The sequence below is a fragment of the Agelaius phoeniceus genome, chromosome 11 (assembly GCF_051311805.1).
Source record: "Agelaius phoeniceus isolate bAgePho1 chromosome 11, bAgePho1.hap1, whole genome shotgun sequence".
NCBI lineage: Eukaryota > Metazoa > Chordata > Aves > Passeriformes > Icteridae > Agelaius > Agelaius phoeniceus.
In genome coordinates this window covers 8,904,106-8,917,212 of record NC_135275.1, presented here as the reverse complement: position 1 = coordinate 8,917,212, position 13,107 = coordinate 8,904,106, and the positions used below count along the sequence as shown (strand labels likewise).

At 44.6% G+C, this 13,107-nt stretch overlaps 1 protein-coding gene across 1 annotated transcript in view; it reads right to left on the bottom strand.

Annotated features, from left to right (window-relative positions):
* Window positions 1-13,107, bottom strand: part of DNAH1 (dynein axonemal heavy chain 1) — a 72,338-nt gene that overhangs the window by 33,984 nt on the left and 25,247 nt on the right. Inside the window, exons 21-35 of the mRNA XM_077184787.1 lie at window positions 11,821-12,074; window positions 10,712-10,924; window positions 9,847-10,011; window positions 9,029-9,150; window positions 8,357-8,462; window positions 7,074-7,253; window positions 6,043-6,183; window positions 5,265-5,428; window positions 4,767-4,880; window positions 3,948-4,136; window positions 2,837-2,942; window positions 1,646-1,759; window positions 1,169-1,318; window positions 392-478; window positions 99-285 (exon numbers count right to left, since the gene is read on the bottom strand). Of these exons, the coding sequence (XP_077040902.1) occupies window positions 99-285; window positions 392-478; window positions 1,169-1,318; window positions 1,646-1,759; window positions 2,837-2,942; window positions 3,948-4,136; window positions 4,767-4,880; window positions 5,265-5,428; window positions 6,043-6,183; window positions 7,074-7,253; window positions 8,357-8,462; window positions 9,029-9,150; window positions 9,847-10,011; window positions 10,712-10,924; window positions 11,821-12,074 (2,292 nt within the window). The remainder of the gene's footprint in view (window positions 1-98; window positions 286-391; window positions 479-1,168; window positions 1,319-1,645; window positions 1,760-2,836; window positions 2,943-3,947; window positions 4,137-4,766; window positions 4,881-5,264; window positions 5,429-6,042; window positions 6,184-7,073; window positions 7,254-8,356; window positions 8,463-9,028; window positions 9,151-9,846; window positions 10,012-10,711; window positions 10,925-11,820; window positions 12,075-13,107) is intronic.

Here is a 13,107-nt window from a genome sequence, read left to right as displayed (position 1 = left end):
ATGCAGAGTGGGCCTGGGCACACACCTCTTTCCTAGGGCAGCATGCTGGACTAAAAGCCCAGGTCCAGAGGGAGCTTGTGGAGAGCCTTTCCCCTCACCATCAACATCCTTCAGATTTGCCTGGATGCAGGATTTGCGGATGGCTTCTTCCAGGATGCCATAATCAACAGGTGTTTCTTTGATATTAGGAAACAAATCTGAGACAATACCATTGAAGAGCTTGAGGTCATCCTGCAGGAATTTGGGTACGTTGGCATCCCTAATAGCTCGCAGGCAGATCAGCTCCTGCAAGGATTTGAGAATTCAGGACTTCAGAGATCTTTCCTCTTCCTATGAGGCTGCAGAAAAGGCCCCATAAGTCTATGGCACTGTGAAATACAAGCATGTTTACCTCATCCATATCAGGATTCTCTCTTTTGAGATTGCCAGCTGTTGAGATGACAGTCTTCACAGCTCTCATCCCAAAGTCATAGTGGTCCTGAAAAAGGCACAGAGGAAACAATATCATCAGATAGAGGAGCACCATCTTAAAAAGTAAACTTAGGCATGCACACAGAATGAAAAATCCTAGATGGAAGGAAAAGCAGGCAGGGCTGTTTAGCTCAACTGTCCTGCCACAGTAATCCTAAATAGGATTTAAGGTGAATCCAAGTCCAGCCACAGGAGCAGAAATGGGAGGGAGGGAGGGAGGGAGGGAGGGAGGGAGGGAGGAAGGGAGGGAGGAAGGAAGGAAGGGAGGAAGGAAGGGAGGAAGGAAGGGAGGAAGGAAGGGAGGAAGGAAGGGAGGAAGGAAGGAAGGAAGGAAGGAAGGAAGGAAGGAAGGAAGGAAGGAAGGAAGGAAGGAAGGAAGGAAGGAAGGAAGGAAGGAAGGAAGGAAGGAAGGAAGGAAGGAAGGAAGGAAGGAAGGAAGGAAGGAAGGAAGGAAGGAAGGAAGGAAGGAAGGAAGGAAGGAAGGAAGGAAGGAAGGAAGGAAGGAAGGAAGGAAGGAAGGAAGGAAGGAAGGAAGGAAGGAAGGAAGGAAGGAAGGAAGGAAGGAGATGAAGAATGGTTGTAGTGACCTTTCTGAGATATGCTATAACAAGGCACCAAGAAAATCATCTGGATACTTCATGCCTAGGTAAAGAAAGTCTCACATTTATAAAACAGCCTTGGACATTAAGGCAATTACCTGGGAGCTGAGCTGTTCTGACAATAGTTTGAATGTTGTGGTGATCTTCTTTGCAAGGACTTTGGCTTCATTAAACCCAAAGGAATAGAGTGAGATCTCAGCAATCATGGAGTAATCTGGGACCATCATAGCCACAGGACGAAAGAGAGCCTGGAACATACAGATCCAACACAATGTTCAAAACACTGTAGTTTCTTGCTTTTTTCCCAGCAAACTGAAAAGGCTGAGTATCCATTCCAGACTGTTTAGAGGACACAAGATGAGTGTCCCTGGCAGCTGTCACTGCAGCATCCCTGCAGACTGCAATCTGAACAGTGCCATTTCCTTACACATGTGGTTCAAATCTCAAAGTGATCCTGGAGACTGTCCAAAAGCATCACACCCTAACTCTTGTCATGGACATGTTGGTGAGTCCAGGTAGCACCCAGCACCTTTATTGCCCCTTTTCTTTCTGTCTGTGCAGCCTGCCCTCCTTACCTTCAGGTTATCGGGCAGCTCAGTGCGCCCAGCGTACCCTGGGTTCATTGTGATGAAGACTGCACAGGATGGGACCAGTGGGATCTCTGTGCCTTCAAATATGAAGGTTTCCACCTGGAAAATTAAAAATATGATCATCCTCCAAGAACAGAGCCTGACCTGCAAAGTAAATAGTGTAGCAGAATCTTCCAAGAGGAGAACAATAGCTTTTAGTTGTTAAATTATAAAGCACAAACAGACACAGCTGCCCACAACAGTAGTGACTCAATCTGGTCCCACTGCAGGAACCCAGTATTACCAGCAATATTTTTTCCTGTATAAAAGACTGGGCTTGTGGAAGATTTACAGATAGGTTAAATTTTCTTTTTTTTTTCCTTTAAACTCTTGAACAGACTTCTATCCCTTCAGCTGTAAACAAACGTCTTCCCATTTATTTTGCACTAGAGATGAGACCCGAATTAATTCATGGCAAAGAGGGCAAAGAGAAACCTAAATCCTTTTTAAAGCTGTGCAGGTAGTAATTTCAGATGGGGGATAAAGTAATGCAGAAGAATTTACGGAGAGCAAGTTTCTAATTCCAAGCCAAAGTCAAGGAGATTCAGGTCTTAACCCTTCTGGGCCTCCAGAGAACAAAGCAGAGGCTGGCTGCTAGACTGGCTGACAGCTGAATCTCCATTAAAACCAACAGTTCACAACAATTCACTTTACAATGCAACTCTGTGTGCACCAATATGTGTTTTTCTGCACATACTGGGTTTTGTGAATCCACCAAAGCTTGGTTAACACATTTAGACAAATTTGGTGCTGAGCAACTCATGTCAGAACACTGACTGCCTTTATCACAGCTCCAATTTTGATCAGTTCAGTGGATCAGTATCAGAGTGTCTCCCACACCAAAGCCTGCTAGCACTACAGCTCAAGCTGAGAGGTACTTCAGCCTGTGAGAGTGTGGGCAACTCTGGCAGCATAGACTAAGGTGAAGTTAAAAATTCCCCTGAGGATGTTGACTGTAATGGACTGATGTGATGTGCCATAGTTAGGACATTGTTCAAACCACTCCTCAAGGATGTCTGCTAAGAGTTGCCCCTGAGAAGTGAAGCTTGAAGGTGTGTGCAGAGACAAGGACTTGCCTGAACTACCTCACGTGGAGATTTTTTTGCCTGCCTTTGCATCCACATATTCCTTACATACCCTCTGCTGCTGTGCTTTCTGGATGGTTGTAATCTGCTGGGCCACCACAGACAGCACCTCGATGTCGATGCGGTTGAACTCATCGAAGCAAGCCCAGGCACCAGAGCTGGGCAGGGAAGGAAGAATGAAGGGAGTCAGGAACACCACACAGGAGCAAACTTGCAGTCAAAAGTTCAGATAGAACTAGAAGTTAGATATCCACATACTGGGTGGGCATAACAGAGACTGGAAGTGAACACAAAAGGGCTCTGATGTCCCCTGGCAAACAGTGACACAGCCACTGTGTCCTGGTTCAGGGGACAGCCCAGCTGTGCATTCCAGGCCATGTGATTTGTTATCCAATCCTAGAGCCTGGGACAAATTCTCCATTACACATTTGAGCTTTAAAGAGGTGTCATGTTGAATTCCTGGTTGGTACCTGAGCTGTAAGTGCAGCAGATATAGTTTAGACAACACTTAAGTAAATTTTTCAGAATTTGGTAAACTATATATAAAGCTGGAAGCATGCATATGAGGAAGGTGATCTTCCCACAAGGCATGGTTTAGGAAAGAAGTTAAATTACTTACAAAGAAAACATCTGAGAAAAGAATATCAGCTTTTGTTGGACTAACTAATTCAGATTCACCAGTGTGCAACAGACTAATTGGACCAGCTCTGTTTGAAATGTAGAGAAGAGAGAAGCCTCTCTGAGAGGATCCCTCAGGGCTTAGAGCAGTCTCTCTTGGCTGCTCAATTTTGAATACTCTCAGCAGATTCTCTTCTTCTTAAGATTAAGCAGCTTGTGGGCTGAATCTCAGTCCAACATGGATGATATTAAAATAAAGGCCAAAGCTGCAAACACTTGCACAGGTGGATTAGTGCATTGTGGATTAGTGCAAAGCATTTTAATTTTGCCTTAAATGAACAAGGATCTCTTTTTATCTCTTTTTTTTTTTATAATTGGATCAACTGTTCCTCCTTTCTGGCTGGAATTTTGTAACCTTGCTCATTCTGGAACTCAGTAACCCCCTTGCCAGGGCTTTTCTTGTTCTTTTGGGCTGCTATGAAAAATACCCACCAACTCCCAGTGTGCAGCATCCCTCAATAATGACACTCAGCATTTCACTGTACCTGGCTAGTCCCTTAAAAAACTTGCCCATTGCCATAAAGTCAAGTTGGTCAGAGCAGTTGAACACTACAGTTTGGATTGCCAGTGCTTTGCCCAGGTCTTTTGTTGTTTCTGTTTTGCCTGTTCCTGCTGGTCCTGCAGGTGCTCCTCCAAATTTCAGGTGCAGAGCTCCTGTAAGTGTCAGATAACACCTACAACAAAGAAGAGACCAGATGACGAAAAAAAGCATTTGTACTACTGATTTCAGCAAGGAGACATATGATCTATACAGCTGGAGACAAGGAGGAATCCATCATTCATTATTCTGCAAAACTGCTTAGATATGCAGCATTCTGCAAAGGAGTTAGAGCTATGTGGCCTTGATTAGTATTCATGGGGGCCTGCATGGATAAATCCTTCTGCCACTGGCTACAAATTCATTCTGCAGAAAAAGGACAGTTACAAAAGGGTAAAATTATTATTTCTGCTGCATATTCTAGAATACTAGCTGGTTTCTAGAAGAGCTCCTTTGATATCAGGTGGGCATTTTATATGAGAGCACTACATTAAGAATTAGCAGAGAGAAAGCAATCAGTCTGAGCACTGCCCACTCAGAATACAATAGCAACCAATGCCAGGGTTCTCCTGTGCACTTGTCTCAAGTAGTCCTTTACTGTACAAATGGATTCTATTTACATACATTAAGATGTGGGACCTGAATGCCTGAATGGTCAGATCCTTGGTTTAATCCTCTTCATCCAGAAAAAAAAAAAAAAAAAAAAAAAAAAAAAAAAAAAAAAAAAAAAAAAGTGCATTTGTTACCCAGAAAACAATGTCTTTACCTGTCAGTGAGAGGTGTGATAACCAGACGGCCAGTGTTGCCCAGATACTCATAGCCATAGATAAACTCAGCATTGACTGCTCTGATGTACAGGTCTCCCCTTGTCCAGTAGTATCTAATGGTGAGTGAACATGGCATCAGAAAGATAAACACTGCCTGGCAGACAAAGCAGCAGCTCATGAGATTACAGCCTGCAGGTTTGGAGACCTGATTGTCAAGGGATTTCCCTCTCAAGAGCAGAAAGGATAAAGGAGCACAACAGGGTGGACAGGAGTTCTCACAGGACCTGGGATCAAGCATTGCACCCCTTGGGCAGGAGCACAGCCTTTCACAGTGAAACATCATGGTATGGGTTAGTTCCTATTGTCAAAGAGGATGCCATTAAAGCTAGATCTGTCTCATACTCCTGTTTCCATTTGCCATGGACACAGCTGATGGGTAAGAAGAATGGAGACTGGCCAGGGAAGCCAGGTGAGGTTCAACAGCTGTGCTCTCTAACCTGAGCTGGGAGATCCACTCAAAATCGTTCATGCTCGTTATATTCTCCTCAACAAGCTTTGCTGCAACATCCTTGGCATGCACCTCGATGACAATGAGAGCTGACAGCACTGCTCTCTGCATCTTGGACAGCTTCCCACGGACCAGGCCCACCAAATCTCCCAGCTGGGAACAAAAGGAAAGTACCCTGAAGCAATGCACTCTGTACCAACACAATGCAATCAAACTCAGGACATGCTGAGCCTCAGATCATATGCTATGCTCAGGCAACTTCTGCCTCTTCTCTTTTCAGAAGTACAAATGGCTGCTCAGAAAGCAAATACTACTCAGGGCTGGCTCAGAGCTGAGTTTTACATACACTATTACCATGTTCAGGTGAAAAGAACGCGTTAGAGCCACTATGAAGTCCAGAGCTAATAATTCTCAGGTATTAGGTGTGATTAGATGCACAGAACTGATATGAAGGATGCAGTTTCCTCCACTGTCCATCACTTCAGTTCTTTGCATTTTGCTTCTTGGGTAACCCTGGAGAAGTTATCTTTCACCTTGTCATAGTGTTCAGGTGGTGATCATATTATCAGTCCTGTATTTTATTATGACAAATACCCTAATAATTAAGAAGAAAACCTGTTTTATCACTTGTTTTGAACAGTGCTATGCAAAACTGTGCATCTGTTTCCCCACCAGTATTGTCCTGGCTGTATTTATAACTTGTCTGAGGTCTGATGACTGAAAAGCCTCCATCTGGCAAAATCTCACCCTTACATTCATTTTCATACCTGAGCACTCAGCTGTGGGTAAAGCCTGCTGGATAAATCTCCAGCCTCCAGAGCTTCAGACACTTCCTTTGTCCAGAAAATCTGGCAGCCAGCAATGACCACTTGGCCAGGCCATTCCAAGACCCATGAAGTACGTGGAGTCTTAAAACAGAAAAAAGAATAGGTGTGAGAAAGGGGGAAAAAAGGTGCTAAGACTATTTATTTATTTATTTATATGTCCTCTTGCTCTGAGAGGCATGCTTAACAAATCAGCACTGAATTCTTGTGTAAGAGGCTTTCCTTTTCTTTCTCTTCCACTTTCTGTGAAGAAATCACCTTCAGGCACCGGGTACTTCTCTCCACTATGCCACTTGCAGTAACCAGTTACAAGTAGCCATTAGCAGGTGAAGAGCAGGAATCTGTGAAACCCAAAAGAATGCTTCCCCTCCTCTGGCCTTTTCTAACTTTTCTACTTTCAAATTTTCAGTCTGAATAAGAAAGAGTAACAAAAACATCTGAGGCCTCTTTATTTTTCAGCCTTTCTGAAAAATAGATTAGAAATAGATTACCTAGATTAAAAATTTCAATTTTACACCAGCATAGCTTCTATACAGAAACCAGAGCCGTGATGCATCCCCTATGCACTGACTGAAACCAACAGCTCATGTGCCTTGATTACTTTTACCAGCCCCTAGCACAATGTGTGAGACACGAGAGCTGAAGCAGAAGATCCTTACAAAGAGGAAATAGTCTGGAGAGATGAATAGATATGGATTCATACAGGGTTGTTCCATGCTGTAGGGATCCTGTGAGGGAGTGTGCAGGGTTTGCATTCTGCTGGGCCATTAGCTTTTTGCCCAGCTGCTCATTCTGCACTTACAGCAACACAACTGTATTAAAGACCGTGTTTTGAAAGTGGAATAGAATAGAATAGAATAGAATAGAATAGAATAGATCAGATCCCAAGTTCATCAGCCCCACCTCTGGCGACCTCCATGGCAAGCCTGGAACCAACACATCAGAGACCTGGCAGTCTGTGATAAAACCCTTACCTCTGGATAAACACCAATTGATTTTTCTATGTTGTCCCGAACACTGGCCCTCATAGATTTCTCCACTTCCACCAGCCAGTCCTCCACATTCTCAGTGGGAGTGATGGCAGAAAACAGCTTCACCTCTTCTCCTTCACCAGAGTACATGTGTGTGATCTGTAGGTCTTCCTGGAATTTCAGCTAATGGAAGAAGCACAACAGGAGATATGAGTGAAGGATTTCTTTTCTATCCCTGCCTTCCTGCCCCTGGGGGACAGCCAGCCTATACCAGTGTTTGCTCATTATAAACCTGGTGCCAAACTTGGTTGCCAGTAGTGATAATAAAGTGTGAGACAGACGTGCAAAATGACCTCTCCAAATAATGGAAAACAATTGTATGAAAACAAGAGATTCACATTGCTGGTGTGACTTGAGTGAAGCAAATCAAATTATAGGTAGGATGAACATTTCTTATTGCCTGTCTAGGATTCAGACCCTTGACTCCTGCTCAATTCTGTAGATTCAAATAATTTCCCTTGATGTCACAGTGCCTGGTTTTAAGAGTAAAATTTTAACAGCTTCGCCAGTGCCCCAGCATATCACTGAAAGTCCCCTTATTTATTCCAATGGCTTTGCACCATGTTTCCAGTTCAATTTCCTTTCTATTTTTCCAAACTAATGACTAGGAGATTGGTTTTACTGTCTGAGTATTGTGGTGGTTCGAGCTGTGACTAGCTATGGAGTCTGAAGTCTATTAGGAATAACAAAGAGGAAAAATAGCCAGGTTAACTCCAGCTCCTAAGTAGGGATGAAGGCAGAAACTTAATTCAGCTCAGGCTTGTTCAGTCCTTGTCCCTTCTGGGGCTGTCAGCAGGAGTGGGATTCAATCCTAACAAGGTGCCTGTGAGCAGAAAGCTAAGTCAGAGCTATTTCTCCTGGCCTTCATGGTGAGATGGACACACATCTCCAGAGGGAATGTCCTCCCCTCCTAGGATGGCTATGTAAGTGAATTTCTCTAAGTCACCCTTTGCAGATTCCTATTTCCCCCCATTGTCTGAAGGACAACCAAGGGTACCCAGTTCATGGGCAGATGCCTGGCTTTGAAATGTCTAAAGTGAGGTTGCTGGAATCCCACTTCAGGACAGGCAGCACCTTCCAATGCCTTTGTACAGGTACAGGTTCCCAGGAGACACATTTCCATAGAGCAGAATGTGAACATTCCTCCAGACCTCAGAACACCTCCAACTCCCACGACACAGCTTCCCAAAGGTGGGCCAAGCCACTCGTGTGCTGGCTGTGCCTACCCGTGCAATGTTCTCAAAGCACTTGTGCAGGTGAGGTTGTACAGCAGTGGGGTCTTTGGTCTGGGACAGGATTTCCAGCAGCTCATCATCTGAAAGGAAGTAGAACCTACAAACACAGAGAAAAGTATGAGGAGAGGCTCTGTTTACTGCAGCAGCAAGAGCTAAGTGCTGGCATGATGGGGAGCAAGCCTTTTGCTAAAGACACTGCTGCTGACTGCTCACTGATCTCTTTGTATTTGTGTAGATGAGCAGCCACCATCCAGCCCTCTCCCTTTCTGTAGATACAGACTCCTGCCTCTGCAGAAGTCAGTCATTTCCTAGCAAAGAGGGTTTACCTGAGTATCAAAGAATAGAAGTCTTCCTTCAGGGAATAAGAGACAAAGTTACTTGGAGATTTTCATTTTACCCCACCCTTTCTACGTAAATCCTGAGGCACAGATATGCAACAATGCTACCAGACTGCCCTAAACTCACCACATTTGTGTGTGCCTGTTTTCTCCCCATGAGATGGCAGCATTGAAAGGCACAGCTTTGCTTATGTTTGCAGGCCATGCATAAATCCTAAGCTTAGGTGGTTTTGCTCTTTCTTAGCAGAATGAACTGCACTGGGCCTCTCCTTTCATATTTTCTGAAAGAGGGAGTGCAATCTAGCCCAGTGAAATTCGGGGTTACCTGGGAAAAGCGGCTCTCTTTGTCTCCAGATATTCACTCAGCCCTTTCTGCACAAGTTCAAGTAGTTGGTTACAATTTTGCAGCTTCTTCAGTAGCTCTAGATGAGGGCACAAAGAAATCACCTACAACAGAATGTGTAACAGAGGAAGCATCAGTATTCTGAGCATGTGAGAGATAAGGCAATGGAGATAATTGGGTTGCCCAGTGATGTTACTGATGGGATTTAAATGACTCATTCACAGGAATTCTCAGGGATCTGGAGAGGTGTAAGCTTTGTGGGTAAGAAGGGTAAACAGCCCTTATGCAGACAAGCATTTCTGGCTTCCCCTAAATACCAACATTTGTAATATGGAATACAAGCAGTGAAGGAGTCCTGGGAAGTGGAGACTGGAGAATAGAAGAGAGCAGAGCACTGCCACCAGGACACAAAAATAGGCAAAAACAATGGTTCTAAAAAACTTAGAGAATCAGTCTTGAGGAGGAATTGAAGGAGTTACCTTATGGATTACAACCACTGCAGGTCACAAGAGTCATTAAGAGGCAGGGATTCTGTGTGTTGAGGAGGAGGAAACTGCTGGGGTGGAGACTTTGGTGGAAGGCACTACAGAGAATGGATCTGTCCATTCAGACACCAGAAAAAAAGGCAAAGTTCCAAGAGAAGAGACCCAGCACAAGGCCCTGGGCAAGGCTACACAGTTAACACAGTGCTGCTCATGTCCACACCATTATGAAAACAATGACTCAAAGACACAGTCCTTGTGTGAGCACAGCTCCAAGGTGTTTGAGATACCTGCACTGGCTTTCATCAAGGCACATACCTCAGGGTTTGCATTAGCCTTCTTCATGACTTCCCTCCAATCCTTATCCACCATGTTGTAGCGCTGGCTTTCCAGTGGGAGCTGTCTTTTGATGTCCTCTGAGCTAAAGATTGGCTCCAAGTAGAGCCAAGAGCGCTGACAGTTCAGCCACTCCTCTAGGACATCCTAGTGGGAAGCAAGAAAAGCATATCAGGACACCATGCTATGAATCTATTCAACAAAACCATTCAAACTGTGCACTGGAACATGTTTAAAAAAAAACAAAACAAGAAAGAAAGAAAGAAAAAAGGTGATGCAGCACTTACACCTTCCATATTTCTAAAATCTACCTACAGGGTCAGGAGGTGGAATTTCCTTTCCAAATAATTAACAACTTCCTAGCACTCTCCTTTCCAAAAGTTTTGGAACTTTTCTCCTGCAGCACTGCTATTTTGCTGTCAGAGTCCTGCTGGGTGCTCCTGGTTTGATGAGCAAGTGCTGGCACAGTCTGGCAGATCCTGCTTAAACAGCAGTCTCCCATGTGCTTTCCTACACTGAGATGTGGATGATTAGAATGGATTTCACAGGGTCTGTAAGAATCTCTAAGGTCCACTTAATACAGTATGATTAGAGAGACCAGTAACACTACTCACAGCAATAGGCAAGATCTGGCCCCACCAAAACATGTTGCAATAGGCAGCAAAAGGGCTGCATTACTTTCCTAGAGTCAGAGGGCTTTCACAGGCCCTATTCTTCCCTAAAGACTGATACTCTCTTGATAACTGCCCTCCCAGTTCCCAGCAGCAACTGCACAGTGTCCATGTCCAACCATGGCAGCACAGCCCAGCTGCCTGCCTCCCACACGTGTGTGGGTAAAAACCAGTACCTGTGTTATCTTCAGCTTAGTTTCCCACAAGTTCATCCTCTCCTCAAAAGGTTTCTTGAAGGGTGAGAAAGACATGCTCTGAACCAGGACAATATGATCATCTAGGAGCTGAGAAATGTCGTCGGTGCTTTTCAGTATATAGGTATTGGTGTTTTTGTAAAGCACCACACTGAATGAAACAGATTTCCATTCAGCCTCTATCTTGTTGAGTGCCTGGAACAGAGGGACAAGCACTTTAATTTTCAGATACAACTTCTGCAAATGGTTATCCCAGCTTCCACAACTCACTTAATGCCACTCTCTAGAAAATGACAGATTTTTGCTCCTGGAATCCACTGGAAACTGCAGCTCTGTATTTTATGCATGACACAATCAGCAACAGCACATTTCCTCTGCATTGCCCACAGGTTCAACACATCTACACCAGTGCTGAAACAAACGCCTTGAGGGGAAAAAATGGCAATTTCACCTCCAGGTCTGTTTATGCTCTAGATGCACAGAGGCTGCCAGCAAAGGGCTTATTAATGACTATGATTAATGACAGCTTTGACAAAAGGGGAACTATCCATTGGGAGCTTGCCTGAGATTTCGGAGAACAAGAGCTGCCAGAAGGTCAAGACCATCTTAGATCACATCTGAACTGATGAACTGAAGCTGAAAGACTATTTAATCTATGAATCTCCAGAGCTAGAAAGGTTTCCCTGCACGTTTACTGGTTTAAAGGATTTGCCATCTCTGTTTCCAGTCACAGCTAATCCTTCTGACATAACATTTGAATGGCAGAGTGCAGACAATCAATTTATTCTAACTTAACCAGTTACTAATCCCACAGTGATGAGTGAAACCCTAGCAGTGGATCAACAAAACCATAAGGCAGTGCTGTTAATGCCACAACTGAAATTCTGCACAAGACAGAATAAGCTCTTCTACTGCGTGGAAGTTGTGTGGTCATCACTCCCTTCTGTAAGGACAGCAACCTTTTTACTTGTGCTGCAGAATGTGTCTAACACTCTGGGACACTCAGGAACATCACCCAGGGCAATGACTGCCTGCTCAGCACAAACCCATTTAAGAAGCAAGCAGAGCCACAACAAGTCCTCTCTTCTCACATTTTCGATGGCGTATTCCTTGCTGGCTGTCTCAGCCACTTTGAGAACAGTCTCCATGTGGTCCTGCAGGTTCAGCTCCAAGCAACGACCAAATGTCATGCTGGGCTCCAGCTCCACGTCGGCCTTGACCTGGCTGGACAGCATCTCCCAGTGCCGGCTCCTCATGCCGGGGTTGCGCAGCCCCTGGATTAAGGGCACGTACTGCTTGAAATCGTCCATCTTGTCTCGAAACTCCTTGGCCACACTCTGGCAGTCTTTCAGGGAAAGAATCAGAACAACAAGGAGAAAATCAGCAACAACAGCTTGTGAGGAAGTTGCCTTAAGGAACTCCTAGTAGCTGTCTAAAGCCTGATGTGCATGTAGTCACATGGTACAGGTAAGCAGCAGGTGAGAGCACTGGAAAATGCAGGTTGAAGTAAGGAGGATAGGAAGGCTCTCTCTACATGGCCACTAAGCCAGGATTCAAGCCTTCTCCCAAGAAGCAGATGCGCCTATTACCAAAAGCCTGTTACAGGCAAGCCCATGCTAAGCTGAAGTGTGCCTTAGGATAGAGCTCACCAGAAGAGAGGCAGACAAATTTAACTCCTTGATATGGACTGAAGCATGATCATCTGCCAGCAGATATTTTGGAAGTTACAGTCATCATTTCAAGACATTCACTTCTTAACAAACCTGCATTTTAAGTTATCTCACAGCACAGCTGAGGTCACCCTAAATAGAAGATGGACACTGGGAAGATAAAAGCAGGCTGGGATCCCAGCCTGAAAAGGAAAAGTGTGCAGAACAGGCCCTGCCAGCCTATGGACATGCTAGAGACAAAGGGACTTCTGCCTCATAGGAAGGACAAAGTGAGAGAAAAGGCTTTTCTCTCTGGGGGCATCCTAGAAAGCCTCTGCACTGTTCACATCATGCCTTTTTGGTTGGTGCTACTGTGAATAAAACAATGGGTAGGTAAAGAACATGGGACTTGCTTCCCTTCCAAAATCTGGCTAAAGCATATGCCTCCTTTTATTGCACCCTGCATGGTTGCACTGTGTGCTCACAGCAAAGATGTGATCACCTCGTGCTCCCTGCTGGGGATATGCAAAGGACAGAACAAATATCCAGGTACCAGAGAATATTGCAATGAGCATAAGCAGGTATTCTTAGTATTTCTGTTTATCATAATGATTCATAGTTACTCATGCATCCACTCATCACCTCCTCCATTGGGGCTGATTCATGGCATTGTTTAAGAGCAAGTTCAAGTTAAAAAGGATGAATCAAAAATCACCCACAGCAAAATAT